The sequence below is a fragment of the Anarhichas minor genome, unplaced genomic scaffold (genome assembly GCF_050575085.1).
Source record: "Anarhichas minor isolate MPS153535 unplaced genomic scaffold, ASM5057508v1 ptg000068l, whole genome shotgun sequence".
Lineage (NCBI taxonomy): Eukaryota > Metazoa > Chordata > Actinopteri > Perciformes > Anarhichadidae > Anarhichas > Anarhichas minor.
The window spans coordinates 792,209-811,634 of record NW_027466514.1 but is presented as its reverse complement, the minus strand read 5'-3'; the positions used below and the strand labels follow the sequence as shown (position 1 = coordinate 811,634).

Below are 19,426 nucleotides of genomic sequence, written 5' to 3'. Positions count from 1 at the left end.
TTCACCTGTGAGGCTGTTTGGTGACGTTACTGTCTCTCTCTCTACCTCTGTCTCTCTCTCTCTGTCTCTCTCTCTCTGTCTCTCTCTCTCTCTCTGTCTCTCTCTCTCTGTCTCTCTCTCTCTCTACTTCTGTCTCTCTCTCTCTCTCTCTCTACTTCTGTCTCTCTCTGTCTCTCTCTCTCTCTACTTCTGTCTCTCTCTCTCTCTCTCTCTACTTCTGTCTCTCTCTCTCTCTCTCTCTACTTCTGTCTCTCTCTCTCTCTCTACTTTTGTCTCTCTCTGTCTCTACTTCTCTCTCTCCCTCTCTCCCTCTCTGTCTCTCTCTCTCTCTCTACTTCTGACTCTGTCTCTCTCTACTTCTGACTCTGTCTCTCTGTCTCTACTTCTCTCTCTCCCTCTCTCCCTCTCTCTCTCTCTCTCTCTCCAGACGTCGACTCCTTCGGTGAAGCTCACCGTCTCCGCTTTGGGGAGAGAAGCTCCGGCAGCCGATACGACGTCAACGGTAACAACTTGTACTTTACATAAATTAAATAAAAATGAAGCCGCAGAGGCCGAGACATCCTGACTTTTAGTTTGAAGCTCGAAAAACACTGGCTCCTACATTTCCCATAATGCAACTCTCACAGCTCTTCATAAGACCTGGACACCTCCAGTTTGTGACACAGATCACTTTCCTGATCTTGATGTGTAAAACTGGCGAATTATTCCAGATTAAGATGCACTGAAATATTAAAGTGTTAACCATCAGATTCCTGTCCCCCCCTTGTGTCCCCCACTCAGTTCTGGGAGTGCACGTCTCTGTCCTCCCTGGACACCTCCGGCTCGGCGTCGGGCTCCAGCAGCGCGTCCTCGTCCTCCGTCTCGTCCTCCACGCCGCTGTCCGCCTCCCGCTCGCACAAGCGCTCGGTGTCGGCGGTGTCGAACTACTCGACGCTGTCGCTGCCGCTGTACAACCAGCAGGTGGACGACTGCTGCATCATCAGGGTCAGTCTGGACGTGGAGAACGGGAACATGTACAAGAGCATCCTGGTGAGTCGGAGGATAATCTGTGTTCTCTGCTAAATGTCCTGTTGGCTTCAGAGCTTTATGCTAATTGGCTGATGGGAGGAGGTAGAGAGAAATATAATCTGTAGGTTGTATAAACCTGCTGACGTCGCTGTAGGAAGCTACGCTACGTTACAGGTGCAGCTGGTTTGACTCCGTTTTGTGGCTTTTGGTTCAGGTGACGAGTCAGGACAAGACTCCGGCCGTCATCAGGAAGGCGATGATCAAACACAACCTGGAGCGAGAGAAGACCGACGAGTACGAGCTGATGCAGAAGATCTCAGAGGACAAAGGTAACAATATGAAGATGAACAATAAGAAACCTGGTGGGGTTCAGTTAGTCATTGAGACGTTTCTGAGCCTCACAACTGTTTATGTGTTACACGTACTTCAGATACTCAAAGCCTCGTTTGAAGAGGGAAAGAAAGAGAGAGTAGCCACTTTAACTTGGCACACATTCGGCTGAATTTAAGATGAATTAGCTGTCGTCGGGTTCAAGTTTCTCTTAAATCTTAAAATTGGCGGCACACGTTGCGTCTTGAGTTTCGTCTGAATTTGTCATTGAATTAAGGATCAGCTCAGATTATATCTGCCGATGTTCGCTCTGAATAGTTCGGTGATCGGTGTTCTCTGTAAATGCCGAAGCAGAAGAGACGTCAGAACGGCGTCGACGGTCTGTTAGACGGAAAAGAAAGTAAATTTGCGAGCTGTGTTCCAAGGAAATCCCTCGTTGGAGGAAAACAACCCAAAAACATTCAACACCACGAACCTCTTTTGCCGGTTAGCCACATCAAAGGAGCATGAAGCTGTGGTTTAAGTTGTCTCTGAAAGAGAGACGGTTAACTTTCCCATCTCTTCATTTGTAATACTTTGTAGATTAAATAGATGAATGTTTTGACACTGTGAGCTCTCCGTACATATCACCACATTGACGCTTTATTAATAATAATTCATCCAGTATTTTCTCAGGGAAGCTTTAGATTAATATACATTTCTCTCCGTCACATATTTTTGACCGCCATGTTGTTTCTTCTTCTTCTTTTGTCTGCAGAGCTTCGGATCCCGGACAACGCCAACGTTTTCTACGCCATGAACTCCACTGCCAACTACGACTTCGTGCTGAAGAGGCGCGGCTCGGCGCGGCCGATGCGCGCCAAGAACGTGGCCAGTTCCACGCTGCCGCGCATGAAACAGAAGGGACTGAAGATCGCCAAAGGGATTTTCTGAGGACAGAAACTCGAGCCACTTCCTGCCTCCTCCTTCCTTCTCCTTCCTTCCTCCCCCCTTTAACCCTCTCTGGTCTCCTCAGAGGAAAACATTTGTGTTCGGTGTGCGTCCGGACTGCAAACTCACCTGAAAGTTTTCTGAGTGTTGGTTTCTGGAGACGTGGTAAAATGACCGACCTTTCTGCGGAGCGGCAGGAAGCAAGAGGACTTAGGACTAAGCACTTAGGGAGCAGCTGTCTCCTCATCAGGACCCTTTAGAGGACTTTATAAAGGACGCGTCTGTTGGTGTCGGGCGCCGAACTCTCCGCCAGCCTCCGCTTGTGGAGAAGCAGATTTTTTTTTTTATTTCCTGGTTGCGTTACTTTTTGTTTACAAACGTTTACATCTCTAAAAGTCAGCTCTTAAAGATTTGTTTTTCTTCTTCAAGCCTCTTTGCACCTTCGATAAATTTTTTTTTTTTTTAAATAAAGAAGTCCCTCCTCGATCCCTGAACGTCAGACGTCATGTACATACACCAACAGAGACGAGAGCCTGCAGCACACGTGTGCAAACAGCTGGGTGTGTTTTTTCCGAATGCGTTTCTATTTTTTCAGGGAACTATTTCTTGTGAGTGTACCGCCGCCTTTAGCCGCAGCACTGAACCCTCCGTGGACGCTGGGACTCCTTCAGAGGTTTTAACGTTGTAACGCTGACGTCGAGGGAGCCGAAAACTATTTGAACTTGTGAGCGCTGCCATGTTATGAAAGAGAAGAAGAAAGGGGAAGTGGTCTGGAATGGAGACTGAAGATCCAGTGGGCACAGCCATGAATCACATGCCGCTGTTCTCTTTTTTTAATGTAAGTGAATGGTAACCCGTGTCCGTGGACCGGGACTCAAAGCGTCTTCGAGGGAAGAACAAGTGAAAACAGTGTGTGTATATATATATATATATATCCATTAACACCGACTGTGCAGTATTTTCTGTTTAAAACGGACCGTGAGATTTTGTTAATAGACTCGTCACGATATCAACGTATTTTTGTTCATTTTGCTTTGTACATTGTTATTTTCCTTTGCTCTGATATGGTGCTGCTAGTTATCGCTTCACTGCTTCTTCTTCTTCTTGACCGCCATGTTGGTAGAGACGACAGGAAACATCTCTTCTTTCCTGATGAATGTTTGCTGTTTTCAGAAAATAATGTCAAAAAAATCAACGGTGTGGAAGTTTCAATTTCAAATGTTCAATCGACCAATTGTTTTAGCTCTACTTATGAGTATTTATGAATTATTATTAAAATTCCTCATTTTTATTATATCATATATAATTATTTTGTCCTAGAATAATATGTTGTGTTCCAGAAATACTGCAGTAAAGAAACTCAGATAAAAAAAACAACATATATTTATACATACACAAAATCACAACATTTTCTGCAACAGCAAACTGATGAAGAAGAGATGAAGTTGGTATTTAGTAGTTCTTCCAACATGGCGGCTCGTCCTTCATCTCCATCAGTAACCACTTTACAAACGTGCCACGACGAAGACGAGTCACTGATTTATCCTGCGGGACGTTTCCTCCTTGTGTCGGCTGTGGTCGGGCTCTCTCTCTCTCTCTCTCTCTCTCTCTCTCTCTCTCTCTCTCTGTAAAGGTTGTTAAAATACAGAAAAGCTCTTTAAATTGGGCCGTAAAACGAGTCCATACGAACGACGGTGAAGCTGCCAAAACGACACACGAGGAAACAAACTCTTCTCTCTTTCTGTGCTGCCCATCGATCGGTTTCTTTAGAGGAAAAATCCAACCTGAAACACCGTCACACTGTTTTATAAAAGCAGTTTTTGGTGATGTGCTTTACATCACCATCACATGAATACAAAGTGGGAATATTTCTAACAGCTAGTCTTTTTTTAAAGGGCTTGTTTTTAAGGATTCTGCTCAGTTCTTCTCTGTTTGCACACAACACTCACTGCTGCTAAATCACCTTATAGGCCGACAACGGTGGAAGATTTACCTTCAACATTCTGAAACAAAGGGACCAAAAGCAGAACGAAAGCAGCTTCTCCTTTCTAGATCTTCTTCTGGCTGTTAACAGATTCAATCAGCCGTACATTTCTTTACTTTCTAATGTTTCTGACTCTTAAATGTGCACTTAATGCTTCATACATGACGTCATGTTTGAAAAGTCAACTTCTCCAGCTGATGATGGAAATAAACAAAAGTATTATAAGTATGATGAGGACAAATGTAATGAAATGCAGATCCTGGTTTCACATCTTTTCACTTTATAGACATTAAAACATTAAAGGTGACAGAGCGGCTAACGTTAGCCTAGCCTCTGGTAGCATCCAGGAGCTAAACACATGACAGTTCTTAGTGATTTACTTATTAGTCGTGAACATGTTTCTTTAACGTAACCTGCAACGACACCACGATGTGCTCTTTGGCTCTGAAACTAACTCTGAAGATCACAAGACAGTTAGAGCACATAAACATGTTTGCTGCATAGCATTCTGGGAAATGTAGGAAAGTGTGTTCACCCAAAAAACTCTTCATGACTGAAGATCTTAAGGTTGGATTTTTCCTGAGTTGTTCACATCAACGACAGACATTCTCCTGGATTGCACTGCGACCGTGTGTTGCCTTCTTCTTCTTTCTTTGTGTTATTTTCAGCTGCATGAAGTTCATCAGTTCATCATAACGATCAAATGAATGACCCCCCCCCCCCCCCTTTAACCCCCCCACCCTGCGAGAGCAATATGGTGACGAGCGGCAGGAGGCCCGTCGTGGATGTCTGTTCGTGTCCTTCGCTGTTGAACACTGTGACATTTCTGCCTGTTGATCGGCGCGTCGTGTCGAGCACTGTGACCTAAAAAAGATGAAATAGATAATTAAAAAACGTCCGTTCCCCGTTAACGGTGTCGTAGTGAACATCCTCCGACAGGCTCGAGCCTCCATGTGCCAAAAAATAACAAGGGAAGAGAAACGGTTGCTTTTAATAGACGAGTCCTCTTTGCCTTTCACAGTGAGAGGAAAAAAACACAAAAAAAACAAGTTTGTATGTTTACTGTTGTCGCATTTTTCTGGAAAAACTAAAAAAAACCTAAAAAGGGTGAGAACACTATGATGTCTGGACCCCTCGTCCAACAAACCGGAAGCAAAGACGTTTTTGTTCGGAGCTGCAGACGAAGCTGTTGTGTAAACTTTCATGAGTTTATCCTCATTTATTTTAATGTTTTTCTGTCTTTCAGGATCAAACAGCTGCCAAAATAGCAAATATTCAAAAACTGGAACGTCTAATCCAGCAACTCTACCATGAACCTGTTTTATATTCCAACCAAACTCTCCGTCTGGAAACTAATGTAGGAGCCAATTAACAAAGAGTCTCACTTTATTAACGAGGTTTTGGTCCCAAAATGTTGTTAATAAATGAGAATAAATGTCAAGAAGAAGACTTTGTTCTCTGCATATATTTCCTCCCACTGGTTTCCGTATTTTACACCAGACTTTGAAATATATTTGCTTTTTTTTCGGCCAAGTTTCAGGGATAAAACCACTATAATTCTGGTGGAAACCCAACAGAGCGTTGAGTGTAACAAACATTCATCGGCGCCGCGTAAAGTGTTTCAGGGGGATGTTAGAGTTTTGCAACAGGACCTTGAATGCATCACGGTGTGTTTGCTACTTGATCACTCATTGATTATAAACTATGGAAGAGAAGAAGAACAACTCTCATGAAAAGAGTCTCTCAATCCTCTCTGGTTCCTACTGAAGATGTAAATCTTTAAAATGTTTGTTTTAAGGGTTCAGTAATGTCCTAAAACATACCTTGAACGCAGCTCCTTCTCTGTTTGGTTGGAACAGAAACATGTTGTCAGGCCTTTAACTAACGACGTCTGTTCCCGTTGAAACCAGTGACGTGTTTGTGCAGCGGCTCCGTCTGTGTTCTCGTGAGAACGTGAACATTGTGCACACGAGTGGCACTTTAACCGATGTTGGAGCTGGTTTGTGTGTCGTCGTAGCCCGTGTTGACAATGACGTAAACCTTATTTTTATTTTTGTGATTTGACCTGATTCTGTGCGAGTTTGAACAAAAAATGCTGCGTTTACAAGAAGAGAGGAAAAAAACAAACTGGTTAAACGTGGTGGCGCGTGTGTGTTTTCTAATTTTAATTTCCTGTTCTTGTTTCGTTCCCCTGGACTGTGCTCGGGTGCCATTTTTCCATTTTAACAACAAAAAAAAGAACTTTTTCTAACTGGAGTCTCTTCTTTGTTTTTCTTTTCCTACTTTAGAACACAAACACGTGTAGAAAACAAACCTGTCCTCGATTATTACGTTGTTTATTTATTGATTTGTATATAAAGATTTTGTTTTGCATTGTACATTCTCTCCTTTCTTGGTTATAGATTAATATATTCATGTATATACGAATAAACATTAAGTTTATAAAAGTATATAGACTGACTTCTCTTTGTTATTGCGTCCTTTTTGTTAAGATTAAGGAACAGAGATTCACAACAACTTTAAGTGTTGTACAGAAGCTTCATACTGAAGTCTTTATTTACCAGAGAGAAAATAGTAAAAGGATGTCTTGTAATTTATGTAGATGTCATACCAAACTCTTAAATTGATTGTTAAAGATCATAATAGCATTATAATGTAATATATATGTAGTCCGTAAAGAGGTTCACGAAGGAAAATAACTTTATTCCTCTTTATTTGATGCTTAAGATGTTCAATATACACACAGGGAAGTAAATGTACAATTCCTGATACGTGTAATAATACCTTAATGTTTAAAATAGTCGAAAAGTAATGAATTAGTAAATAAAAGCGGTAAAATATCCATTTGCTTCTCGTTTCCACACAGTAACGGTTTTTGCTGCTTTTGAAAACGTCATCTCTCAGCGACAGAATTTTCTTATCATTCGCGCCTGCGCAGTAGCACATAGCTTTGTTGTTTCATGTCAGTATGGCGCTTAGCAAAACGTTTGGACAAAAACCGGTTAAATTCCAGCTCGAGGAGGATGGAGACTTTTACATGATCGGATCGGAGGTTAGTAAAAACAAAACTTGCTTCAGTAAGTTACGTATTTTAGTAGATAAGTGTCGTTTAAACCCTGGCAACCGGTCCGCTAGCGACTAGCTAGCCAGCTAACGATTCTAACGATGCTAAGGACAGCGCTCACCAAGGCTCATTCATTTATTTATTTATTTATTTTGCTCATTTAATTTATTTTACCGATTTAATGGAATATAATTTGGTCAGAAAACATTCGTCCTTCTTCAGAGGTTCACCTTGTTTTCTTCGGCTCAGCTAGCTAACGGTAAACAACTATGCTAAGCTAGCTACCTAACTGTAAACAACTATGCTAAGCTAGCTAGCTAGGGTCGTTTAGCCAGGCCAAAGCTGTAATGTAGGTTAAATAATATACTACCAGTGAGGTGTACGACTTAAAGCGTACTTGTTAAAATATATATATTTTTATTATTTATTTATAATTATCTTCTATTATTTTGTTACGTGACTCCTCTCATACTAATTATAACATATAACGTTAGGTTAACTTGCACAATAAACCATAACAAATACTGTATAATATAATATATGTATATTAATAATCACTGTCACTGAGCTACATGTATTATTATTGCACAGTTCAATAAATAGTGAATCTTTCATCTCATGTAATTAATAACTTATATAGAACTTAAATGTGAGAATGTATTGTGTTATAGATGTTGTATTATATCGTCCAGCAAGACATGTTAACATGCTCTATAGAGCCTCAACTCACAGTTATTATAGTTAGCGATTCATCTGTAAACATTTTTCTTGATTAATAAATTATTTCTCTGGTTTATGAAATAAACCCGGCAGTTTCCAGTAACCCAAATTTTTTGTCCGACCAACAATCCAAAGTTATTCCGTTTATATCCTACGAAGAAGAAAATATCACATTTGCAAAATTGGAACCAGCAAGAAAAAAAGAAAGCTTATCTTTTGTTTATTTAAGTTATTCTGCTTCATGATTCTTCACTTTCTATCTGTTTGTTTGTGTTCAGGTGGGAAACTACCTCCGCATGTTCAGAGGCTCCCTGTATAAAAGATACCCGTCGTTATGGAGGAAACTGGCTTCAGTAGAAGAACGGAAGAAAATAGTGGAGTCGTCACACGGTCAGTAGTGACGTCATCACACATCCACACGGGATTGTATTCTTGTAGAAATGTATCTTCCACAAATAGGTCCGTTATGTTCGTCTGTTTCTCTACATGCAAAAATAGTTATTTCTGTTTAAAAAGATTTAAAAAGTAAAGAGCTTCGAAAGATGAGTGTTGTAAAACCACAAGCAGATTACATCACTGATGGTTAAATGCACCTCGGTGTTGGTGACTTTTCTCTGCGTCGGTTTGACTCTGGCTGCCGTCCTTCAGATCACGGCTACACTCAGCTGGCCACCAGCGTGACGCTGCTGAAGGCTTCGGAGGTCGAGGAGATCCTCGAGGGAAACGATGAGAAGTACAAAGCCATCTCCATCAGCACGGAGCCGCCCGCCTACCTCAGGTACCTCCACCTCAGTGCAGACAGACAGGGTGGTGTTTGTGGAGTGTTTGTGCAGACAGACACATACATACATATATAATATATATTCACCCACCCATCGTTCTTGTTGTGTCTCCAGGGAGCAGAAGGGCAAGAGGAACAGTCAGTGGGTTCCCACGCTGCCCAACAGTTCTCACCACCTGGACGCGGTTCCCTGCTCCACCACCATCAACCGCAGCCGACTGGGACGAGACAAGAAGAGGACTTTCCCGCTGTGGTGAGCGACAGGAAGCTGCACCGATCACCATCGTTCATTCACTAGTTCCCTTTATTACCAACGATCAGTGACAGAATCGCATCGTGAGATTTTTAAGCAGAAAGTACTTTTGAAGTCGGGTTTTATGGCGCGAATGACCACAAATGGTGCCCCGCGAGTAACGCGGCGCGAATGATGCAATTGGTCTGAACGCAGCATTAAGACAAAGAAATCACAAAGAAATCACCTATTTAATAAAAATAAAGAACTCTCTCATTAACAAAAGGACACAATAAGTCTGTTACTCTAAACCTGACTCATGTTTATAGACTTGATGTGCAGCAGTGTAAACAAAGAAACATCTGGCTTTATTGTTCTTTGGAGATATTTTCACACACACTGGTCCTGCTGTTACAGTCCACATGTACAGATGTTTCTGGTGGAGTGAAGAGTTCATTTCAAACCGGTTTACCATCTCGTTTCTACACCACAATATTAAAAATACAGACGATTGCCAAACTTCTAGCTTTAGGGCTCCTTCACACCAGTTCAGTTCGTTTCTGCTTCTTAACAGATTGCAGTTTGGTTTTCGTAGTTTACCTTTTAAAACCATGATTGATCTGCTTTCAGACCACAAAGAAACCTCTCCAGAGTTTGTGTACATTTTAGCTGCAGGTTTTATTTTACCCTGTGTGTTTTGTCTGAGCCAGCTTTGACGACCACGACCCAGCGGTGATCCACGAGAACGCCACTCAGTCCGAAGTCCTGGTTCCGATCCGTCTGGACATGGAGATCGAGGGACAGAAGCTCAGAGACGCTTTCACCTGGAATATGAACGGTAGCGTCCCATCATCACTACAATGTGACATTATGTCGATTCTTTTCTTAATTGTCTTTTTTTTCTCACAAAATGATCAAAAAGAACCGATGAGAGGACTAGCATCGATAACATCGACTCCCATCCCTAATCATCACTTTCTCTCTTTCACGACCAAAAACATAAACGTTTGTTCTTTTCTTTGAATGTCCAGAGAAGCTGATGACGCCCGAGATGTTCGCCGAGATCCTTTGCGACGACCTGGACCTCAACCCGCTGGCCTTCGTCCCCGCCATCGCCTCCGCCATCAGACAGCAGATCGAGTCGTACCCGACGGACAGCATCCTGGAGGAGCAGACGGACCAGAGGGTCATCATCAAGGTGGCGCTCTACGCTGACGGCAGATCTTTTTATTATCTTTAATGTTTCCGTACTTGTAGTGACGTTGACCGATTGTCTTCGTGCTCCAGTTGAACATCCACGTGGGCAACATCTCCCTGGTGGACCAGTTTGAGTGGGACATGTCCGAGAGGGAGAACTCTCCGGAGAAGTTCGCCCTGAAGCTCTGCTCCGAGCTCGGCCTCGGCGGAGAGTTCGTCACCACCATCGCCTACAGCATCCGAGGTCAGCTGAGCTGGCACCAGAGGACCTACGCCTTCAGGTAAGAACGGGGGGAGTAAACCCGGCTGCCTTTGTTTGTTTTAATGGTTTCCAGTAGTAGATCCAGTCTTATTATCTCAATATCTTGTAAAAACAACACACAAGTAGCAGTTTGTGCTGAAGATTTGACTGTTAACAAAAAAGCATCAGTAAATATCAAAGTTTAGCTCCGATTTTGGCCAAACTTCCAGAAAATCTGCACTTTATTTTCCTCTTTTTGAATATCAGTACTTGGTTCTCCAGTCGGGTGCCATTTAAAAAGTTGTAGAGGAAGACGAGGACATTACAAGATAAATAAAAGCAATTATTGAAGAAACAGGACGCCGTTACTTGATAATCTTTCTTAACAATTAAAATAACTACAGTTGCTTTGAACTCGCGTGTTATTTACTACGACGATTTAGTGTTTTATAGTCTGACGTTTCTATCTTATGTTCACACTAAAGGCTGAAAATGCACGTCGCCCGGTCGCTGTTGTTGGGGTGCCCGTGACCTTTGACCTTTCTTCCACAGGCTGAAGCACCAGGTCTTTCTTACCCGACCTGTTTTTATATAAAGCATCCAGACTCCAGAGTTTAACGTGGTTGACTTGCGGTCTCGTCTGGTGTTTGATGTTCTGTTCTTTGGGTGAAATGTAGCCGACGGTCCGTCTGAGTTTCTCAGGATGTGAAACGGTGAAGTATTTAAAGCCAGACAGCAGCACTGACCTCTGACACAGAAGGACGTCTGGTGAGGAAGAAATGTTTTGGGGCTTTTTTATTTCATCAGGAAATGTAATGTGTTTTCATATCAAACAGTATAAAGTTACAAAAACACAGTTTAAAGATCTAAAACTTTATTTAACATTTCTCTTATTCACATCTTCTTTGTTCCCATCGAGTCGTGATCGTTTACTAAAACATCCGAGCCGTGAAATATCTTTGAAATATATATGAGAGATGATTTTAGTTACACGTCATAATATTTAATAATTGTAGCGGAAACAATGTCTTTGAAGCTTCAAGTTAAATTCATCTTTCAGGCTCGACTTTATATTCAGCGGAAGAAGTTCCTCCATGTTTCACTTCAACTGTAAAACATCCGACCTGAGTCAAGACTGAACCTCCAGAGAGAAACCAGTCCGTCTCTCTCTGTCTCTCTCTCTCTCTCTGTCTCTCTCTCTGTCTGTCTGTCTGTCTCTCTGTCTGTCTCTCTCTCTCTCTGTCTCTCTCTCTCTCTGTCTCTCTCTCTGTCTGTCTGTCTCTCTCTCTCTGTCTCTCTGTCTGTCTCTCTGTCTGTCTCTCTCTCTCTCTGTCTCTCTCTCTCTCTCTGTCTCTCTGTCTGTCTCTCTCTCTCTCTGTCTCTCTCTCTGTCTCTCTCTGTCTCTCTCTCTGTCTGTCTCTCTATCTGTCTGTCTCTCTGTCTGTCTCTCTCTCTCCCGTGATGATGATGATGATGCTGATGATGAAGTGTTGTTGTTGTTGTTGTTGCAGTGAAAACCCGCTCCCCACGGTGGAGATCGCCATCAGAAACACGGGTGATGCTGACCAGTGGTGTCCTCTGCTGGAGACGCTGACGGACGCCGAGATGGAGAAGAAGATCAGAGATCAGGACAGAAACACCAGGTGAGTGTTGGCCGGACGTCCTGTCTCTGTTTCAAATGCTTCCTTCCTGTCCAGGTCTGCCCTTCAAAATAAGAGTTTTGATCTCACCGTGATCGTGGTATGGTGGAGCTGTAAAGCCGGTGTGGGGTTTTATTACAGAAACATGTTCGAGTGCTCAACGACTAGTTTCTTTATCCATTCTTTTGATTCTTTTATCAGCGAATCAGTTGATCATTTGGTTCGATGTCTTAAAAATGTCTCATTTTCTCGACCAAAAGTCCAAAACAAAGATATTATGTTTAGCGCTGCTATTTTGATAATTCATTATTTCATGCAAAAAAATGACAGAAAATTATTTTTTTTCAGCCTCTCAAATCTGGAGATTTCTAGATTTTCTCTGACAAAACAAGATCTAAAAATGTATAATTTTTAAAATATTAGTTTGTCCTAATTCACTTTACTGTCATTGAAAAAAAAAAAAGGAAAACAGAGATATATATATTTAAGAGGCATGTTTTCAGAGGAATGACCCAAATGATAAATCAGTGATCAACTAGTTGCTGATGAATTCACTATTCTTCTTATTTAAAGTCAAAGTACGTGATTCTTTCTAGGACTCTACAACAAACACAATCCTAATAATTGATCAGCCAATTAAGTCATTCATCAACTGTAAGCTGAATATATTTGGGTTTTGGACTGTAAGCAGTGCTTTGTTTAATTCTTAAAGTCAGTAATCAGCAGAAATTACAAAAACAGATTATTTCAGCTTCTAAAATGTTGAAATTTTGCAGCTTTTGACCGTTTTACATTTTTTTATTTGAAAATAAATTGAGCATCTTCATGTTTTAGACGAAACAAAGAGCATGTGACTTAAAGCTCTGCAAAACTTAAAGGAGCATTTTTCTAAATGTTCTGGTATTTTAAGGACTAAATTGATTGGTTGATTAAAATGACCAACGGGTTAAATGAGCGTTGTTTGCAGCCTTAAACTTGTGAAAGCCTCTTTTTAAATATCCCACCATAAGTTAATAAAGATGAGGTCGTGTAGGTTTTGAATAGCTACCGACGTCGTTGATGTGTTTCCTGTCTCTCCTCAGGCGGATGAGGCGGCTGGCGAACACGGCTCCTGCGTGGTAGAAGACGCCGCGTCGGCGCCCCGACAGGTGCGCTGCTCGTCTATTTGAGGTATGAGCGCCGTCAGCAACACGCGAGAGATGTCCCTCCACCGCGCGCCGGATCTTCTTTTTCCTCCGCTCGACCGGCTTCTCGCTCGGCCGTTCGAACCGCGTTGTTTCCTTTATTTTTTCTATCGTTAATGTTAATATTGTGTTCTGTAGAAAGCCCTCGTGTTCCCCATCGGCGTGGAGGAGCCGCTCACTTTGACCACTGACTCTCTTTACTGACCACAGAGGGAGAAGAACGACCACGCAGCCAGTCTCAGATAATATATATTGTTATGTTGTATTTGTTGTCTTTTTGTACATTTTAATAATTCTTACAAAATTAAAAAAAAAGTGAAAAAGCTGGAGTTGCCGTCTTGTCTATTGTGCATCATTTAGAAATGTTTTTGAATAATGTTTCTGCTTATTTAGGATGCAATTTAGAAATCTCTGAAGCGGATTAATAGTTTCTTAACGAGCTGATAGTTTAAAGTGTCAGATATAAATATCTCGGTTCTCCTGAGGCTGCTGTTGAGATGAATTGAGATCATTGTTTTATGTAAATGAGTGGACGGTGTGGAAAGTCTGCTCTCAGCCACGCCAGCAGTGCGATGTGTGTCGGTCCTATATTCAGTCTCATGTTGATGAAACGTCTTTACGTCTCATGCTCCTCAGAGGATCACTTCTGATGACTTTGCTGATCCTGACTTTTTTTACCCTTTAGCGCCACCGTCTCGTCCAGTACTTTGGTTCATGACGAAGATCCCATCCGCCTCAAATGTTAGCATGCTAACATGCTAAGCTAACGGTAAACATTGGACCTGCTTACCATCAGTGAGCATGTTAGCATGCCTCTGTTAGCATTCAGCTAAAAGGCACCGTTGTGCCTAAACGCAGCCTCACAATATGTACAATAATATCTTAATGTGATGAACTGTCAGTTCTTCTGTAGAAAAAACTAAGTTTACCGAGAAGACTTAATTTACAATTAAATTAAATTTATTGACCACTTTCACGGTTTAATTTTCAATATTTGATCAGCACAATTAGATGTTTACTTTAAACGTTTCTGCTTCTTTTTGTGAACTAATAGTTGATTTAAAGGCCACTTTGTATCTGAGACGTTCCTGTTCTGACCCACAATGATCTTCACTGTAAACTCTAACATGCATCATCAGTGCTGTGTTGTGGTGATGAAGAAGTGTTGTGTTATCTGGGCCAACACCACAGAGAGAGACGTGTTGTTGTGCTAAGCAGTTTCCATTTTGTCCGCCAGTGTTTGACCCACAAAGGCAGCGGGTGAAAGTGCAGCGTGTGCAGACGGGCTGATGGGAATTCAGGCCGGTCGGCAGTTCTGCAGTGACACAACAGGAAGGGCAGTGAGTTCTTTATAAGAGACGTACAAACACCAACTTTATTCATCTGGTCACCAGAAAAGAGTTTGAAGATGTTTCCAGTCAAACGTCGTCATTGAGTATTCGTGACTTGCAGTTCGGTCCTTAAACGTCTCGACTGTCCTCTGCAGAGACTCGGGGCTCCACATCCTCTTACGTCTTTTCCTGTTTCCTCTGAATCATCCAGATGTTCTGGGGGGGTTCTTGTGTGTTTTAGTGGTGCGGCTCGTCGTCCTGCTGCTCGTCTTCTTGGAGGAGACGGTAGTCTGGGTCCTCGGGCCGGTCGAACAAGACCCGTCTGAGAGGAGAGAACGAGGCCACATGAGGGGGAACAAATGTCTCTTTGCATTTCCTAAATAAGACAGAAACACTCATCTTCTTTACTCAAATGTTCCGTATCTGGAAATGTCTGAAACATTATTTTCAGGTCAGAGTTTGAAGTAAACAAGACTAAAGATATTTTCCTCTACGTTTTGAAATAACATTCTGTCCTCAGTCTTTGTTTTACAAAATGTCTTCGTCCACCCTAAAAATACAAACGACAGCAAGCGTGTTGGAACCAGTGAACAGAAGTGACCATATCTGGACTGAGGAGTGACGTAGAGATGCCGTATACGTCTCTAATAGAGACCTGTCAATCACAGTAGCCCCGCCCTAAAGCATCCCCTGCTTTATGGTCTGTTTGACTCTAAATGGACCATAATGTACTAAATGAACATCATGCTGTATTGAAGAAGACTTGAAACTAGAGATTGAGACCATAAACTCATGTTTACAATGTTTACTGAGGTAATAAATCAAGAGAGAAGTAGAGTCATTTTCTCATAGACTTCTATACAACCAGAGGAGTCGCCCCCTGGTGGACACTAGAGAGAATGCAGCTTTAACACATGAAGCTTTGGCTGCTCGTCAGAACCGGAGGTTGATGCCTGATACATACTTGATATTTGGTGCGATGGTGAAAACTAAATTTGACTCGTGTGGACGGACGACAAGGTGGAGTTGCTCAGTGAGCATGCTCAACATCTTCTTCTCTGGTATTTGACGTAAAAGAAAATTCCAAAAGATAAAACAGGGTGAGATGAATTCTGGTTCTTACAGAAGTTCTGGTGTCATCAGCAGCTTCCTTCCTCCCGGCTGGTTTGGAAACACGTCTTCCAGGAAGTAGTACATGTGACCGACACAGATACCTGAAGAAAACACATCTCACACACACACACACACACACACACACACACACACACACACACACACACACACACACACACACACACACACACACACACACACACACACACACACACACACACAATTTCCTTCTGTTTGTTTGGTTAAAAAACTAGAGTGACCAGCTGTTTTAGGAGATTACTAAGACTTAAAAAAATAGGTGTCTTTAAAGATTTAGGTCTTCAGCAGGAACAAATGGGCTTGGAGCTGAAATACAGACATTTCTGGTTCTGGTCTGTTTTAACACAAATGTTGGATAATGTTTTGATTCATTCAATTCATAAACTTTAAATTTCACTCAGGATCCATTTTGAACTGCTGAGAGTTTGATAATTCAATGTAGGCCTCTTGCAATTTGAATTTAGACATAAATGTATTATTTATTTCCATATATTTAGTCTGAAGTTCACTGTGCAGCCGTCCTGAACTCTACAGAAGAAGAAGAAGAAGCGTAGATGAATAGATCAACCTCTGGTCACATCAGTTGTTGGCGGTTTGGTGAAACCTTCTCGTACCTAGGAGGTCGACCACGACGGAGTTCCCGAGCAGCAGCGAGAAGCCGGCGAGCACCCAGGGGAGGAACGGCGCCCGGAAGTTCAGGAGGCCGAAGAAGTTCATGCGAACCAGCGGATGTCTTCTACTCCACACGTACACCAGCATGATGATGAAGGCCTGGCCCAGGAAGAAGACATTGGCGAACAGACCGAACAGCTGCGAGGCCTTCAGGTTAAATTCAACTCATCACATTTTAGTTTCTCAAAAAGGTGAAACAAGCTCATCAAGTCAACCCTGAGCCGCTGAAGCAGCAGATAGTAACGTTACAGAAGGAGCTGTGGTTCTGAAAGGATACAGTGATTACGATTCCTCCAAACAGGAACATGAAAACAAAATCCGCCGTCCTCCCCCGGAAACAGCCTTCCTCCAGCATCCGACAGTATCGATAACTTCCGTTAGCTAAGGGGATTTATTACACGGTAGACTTTATGGTAGTGTGTTGCTTTTTATAAATAAACTGAGAAATTCATGCTGTGATGAAAAGATACAGAAAGATGATGTTGAACACGAAGCTGAATCCAAGAGAACCGAAGAAGAGGAAGCTGGTTATCAGACGCCATATCTGAGAGAGGAACAGAGTAATGTAAATATAATAACGCACCGTACGGCCATGTTTTAAATGTTAAATAAATGTTACCTGGTATCTTCTGATGATGAGGTCCGGGTTAAAGTAGAGCTGAAAGGGGCTGATGACCTCAAGTTGCTAAAGATAAAACACACGGCTTGATATTAATTATTAAGTTAGGTATAATAACTTATAATTATTTTAGTTAAAGTCCCTCAATCAGCATTTATAAGCAACATAATACAAACATTTAATAGGATGTTTTAAGTGTTTATTTGTAGCTCATCCTGCGATTTTAAACCCAACACTTTAACTACTTTTCAGTGCAACTGAAACTTCAATTGCTTTTGTTGCCGACACTTCCACTGCTTTCATCCGTTCCATATCTACTGACTTTACAACTGTGTCCATGCTACACGTGCTTTCACTTTAAGTGAAGCTTAACTGCTGCTGTTTGTTTTACTCTTCAGCTTCTTCACTTGCTATTTAAATGAGTTCAGTTGCATGAAGTGACAACACTTCAACTGAACTCTCAGCTCAGTGAGTAACCTCAGCTGAGCTGAGCTTTCACTTCACTATAACTGGCACTTCAACTGCTTTCACACAGAACATATCAATTCACATTTCAACTGCTTTCAATTGTTTTACTCCTAACGGTTAAACTATTTCCAAATATTCTACTTCAAAATCTACAATGTGTGTAAAAAAAAAAAAAAAAAAAGAAATTATTTTTGTCACTTACAACTTTCCTGACACTTCAACTGCTTTCACCCTTTACACATCGACAACATTTCAACTGCTGTCAATGCTTGGAAATCAACTATCTTCAGTGCCTCCAAATCAACTAAAAGCCGAACTACTTTCAACTGTTGTTTTCTCCTCTAACTGACACTTCAACTGCTTTCATTTCATTCTCTTTAAATGAGTTCAACAGCACTCAGTGACACTTCAACTGCTTTCATCACTTTAACTTCATCTGAAATATTTTAACTCATAACTACTTTTAAATCTTACACTTCAACAAAAATGTGTCACATTGTCACTTACACTCAAACTGACGCTTCAGCTGCTTTCACTTTTTAAACATTGACTGACATTTCAATTGCAAATCCACTGCCACTGTTTGAAGTGCACACACTTCATCTTAACTGCTGTTGGTTTTTATTCTGTAACTGACACTTCAACTGCTTTCATTTCATTTTTAAATGAGTTCAACAGCACCGAGTGATTCCACTCACACTTCAACTTTGTTCACTTCAACTCAATAATAAACCTTCAACTGACGCATCAACTGCTTTACACTTCTATTGACGCCTCAATTCCCTTCAGTGCTTACACTTTGGGTTCAGCTTTATTGTCGTAATACAAAACAGGATTGCACAACTTTATACAAAAATTTTAATTGAATATTTTAAATGAAAATACAATAAAGCGATAAAAAAAGAACACAGTATAAAAAACAGCACAACAGGAAGAAATAAGAACTAAATTATATTTACAAGGAAGATATACAGTTAAATATACAAACATGTATGTGTATACATATACACAGTATGTGTGTGTGTGAATATATACACACACACACAAAGAATATGTACAATATGTGCAACACTCTTAAAATGTAAATTGGTACTTTAAAATCTTTAAACTCTCCGACATCTTAAAGAGTTTTATAATATTTTAAAGCAGTTTAACTTGTTTTTATATTGTTTCAAAAAGCTCCAAAGACTTAAAACTATATCAAAGGATTTCAACTGCAAGTTTTTGTTAAATTTACCTTCTCAGTAAATGTATAAAAACATGAGCAACACCTGACAGAACCTGTTTGCTGCTCGGTGTTTCATCAATTTATTTGACATAAAATAAATAACATTAGAAAACGAACAACAACAACAAGACAACAAGCAGCTCGACTGTGAATTTAAAAAATCATTTAGAAATGAACGTTTTCTTAATATATCTAAATAAATGTTTCCTGCCTCATCAGAGCCTGGAGGTCAGAGTTCAGACTCAGTTGTTTTCATTGTTACGGACTTGTTGTTGTTGTTGTTGTTGTTGTTGTTGTTGTTGTTGTTTCTTACCACAGCAGCGGTGGTGAGGACGCAGGCGGTCGTGTACGCTCGGGTCACCACGGGGATCTGAAAATACTCCTGCGTGAGGCTGAGAGGCATCGCTGCTGCTGCTGCTTCACTGTCAGCCATCATTTACTCACCGAATGAACAGCACAGGCCCCGCCCCCTCACTGCAGCAGCCAATCAGAGTCACCCACCAATTAACACCATCCAGCCCACAGGCTGTGAACCTTTAACACATGACATCACTTTTAAAGCAAATAAATTAGAAAACAGAAGCAGAAATGTAGTTTAGTTTTTTAGACATCCCCATTTTTAACCCCAGTGATGTAATATTTATT

General features: G+C 41.3%; 3 protein-coding genes across 7 annotated transcripts in view; 2 read left to right on the top strand and 1 right to left on the bottom strand.

The window, feature by feature from the left end:
* The window catches only part of LOC142934371 (ral guanine nucleotide dissociation stimulator-like), a 45,344-nt gene extending 38,642 nt beyond the window's left edge, over nt 1-6,702 (top strand). For all 4 annotated transcript variants that reach the window (XM_076078925.1, XM_076078923.1, XM_076078924.1 and 1 more), the window contains exons 15-18: nt 428-502; nt 781-1,029; nt 1,223-1,337; nt 2,096-6,702. In XM_076078925.1, the coding sequence (XP_075935040.1) occupies nt 428-502; nt 781-1,029; nt 1,223-1,337; nt 2,096-2,271 (615 nt within the window). In that variant the 3' untranslated portion in view covers nt 2,272-6,702. The remainder of the gene's footprint in view (nt 1-427; nt 503-780; nt 1,030-1,222; nt 1,338-2,095) is intronic.
* A 462-nt stretch (nt 6,703-7,164) lies between these two features.
* smarcb1a (SWI/SNF related BAF chromatin remodeling complex subunit B1a) lies at nt 7,165-13,640 on the top strand. Of its 2 annotated transcripts, XM_076078928.1 has the most exons (10): nt 7,165-7,304; nt 8,315-8,426; nt 8,685-8,814; nt 8,933-9,070; nt 9,760-9,887; nt 10,081-10,247; nt 10,337-10,527; nt 11,999-12,130; nt 13,210-13,297; nt 13,450-13,640. In XM_076078928.1, exons 1-9 carry the CDS (start codon nt 7,221-7,223, stop codon nt 13,247-13,249), a joined length of 1,122 nt encoding a protein of 373 aa, XP_075935043.1. In that variant the 5' UTR covers nt 7,165-7,220; the 3' UTR covers nt 13,250-13,297; nt 13,450-13,640. The 2 variants fall into 2 exon arrangements, with proteins under 2 accessions (XP_075935043.1, XP_075935042.1); XM_076078927.1 differs by having other exon boundaries at nt 13,210-13,640.
* Nucleotides 13,641-14,708: 1,068 nt separating this feature from the next.
* On the bottom strand, nt 14,709-19,214 carry LOC142934350 (derlin-3-like). The gene is made up of 7 exons (XM_076078897.1): nt 19,095-19,214; nt 17,086-17,151; nt 16,937-17,010; nt 16,744-16,837; nt 16,409-16,604; nt 15,766-15,856; nt 14,709-14,964 (listed from the first exon to the last, which is right to left on the bottom strand). Exons 1-7 carry the CDS (start codon nt 19,212-19,214, stop codon nt 14,880-14,882), a joined length of 726 nt encoding a protein of 241 aa, XP_075935012.1. The 3' UTR covers nt 14,709-14,879.
* Between the last annotated feature and the right edge of the window lie 212 nt (nt 19,215-19,426).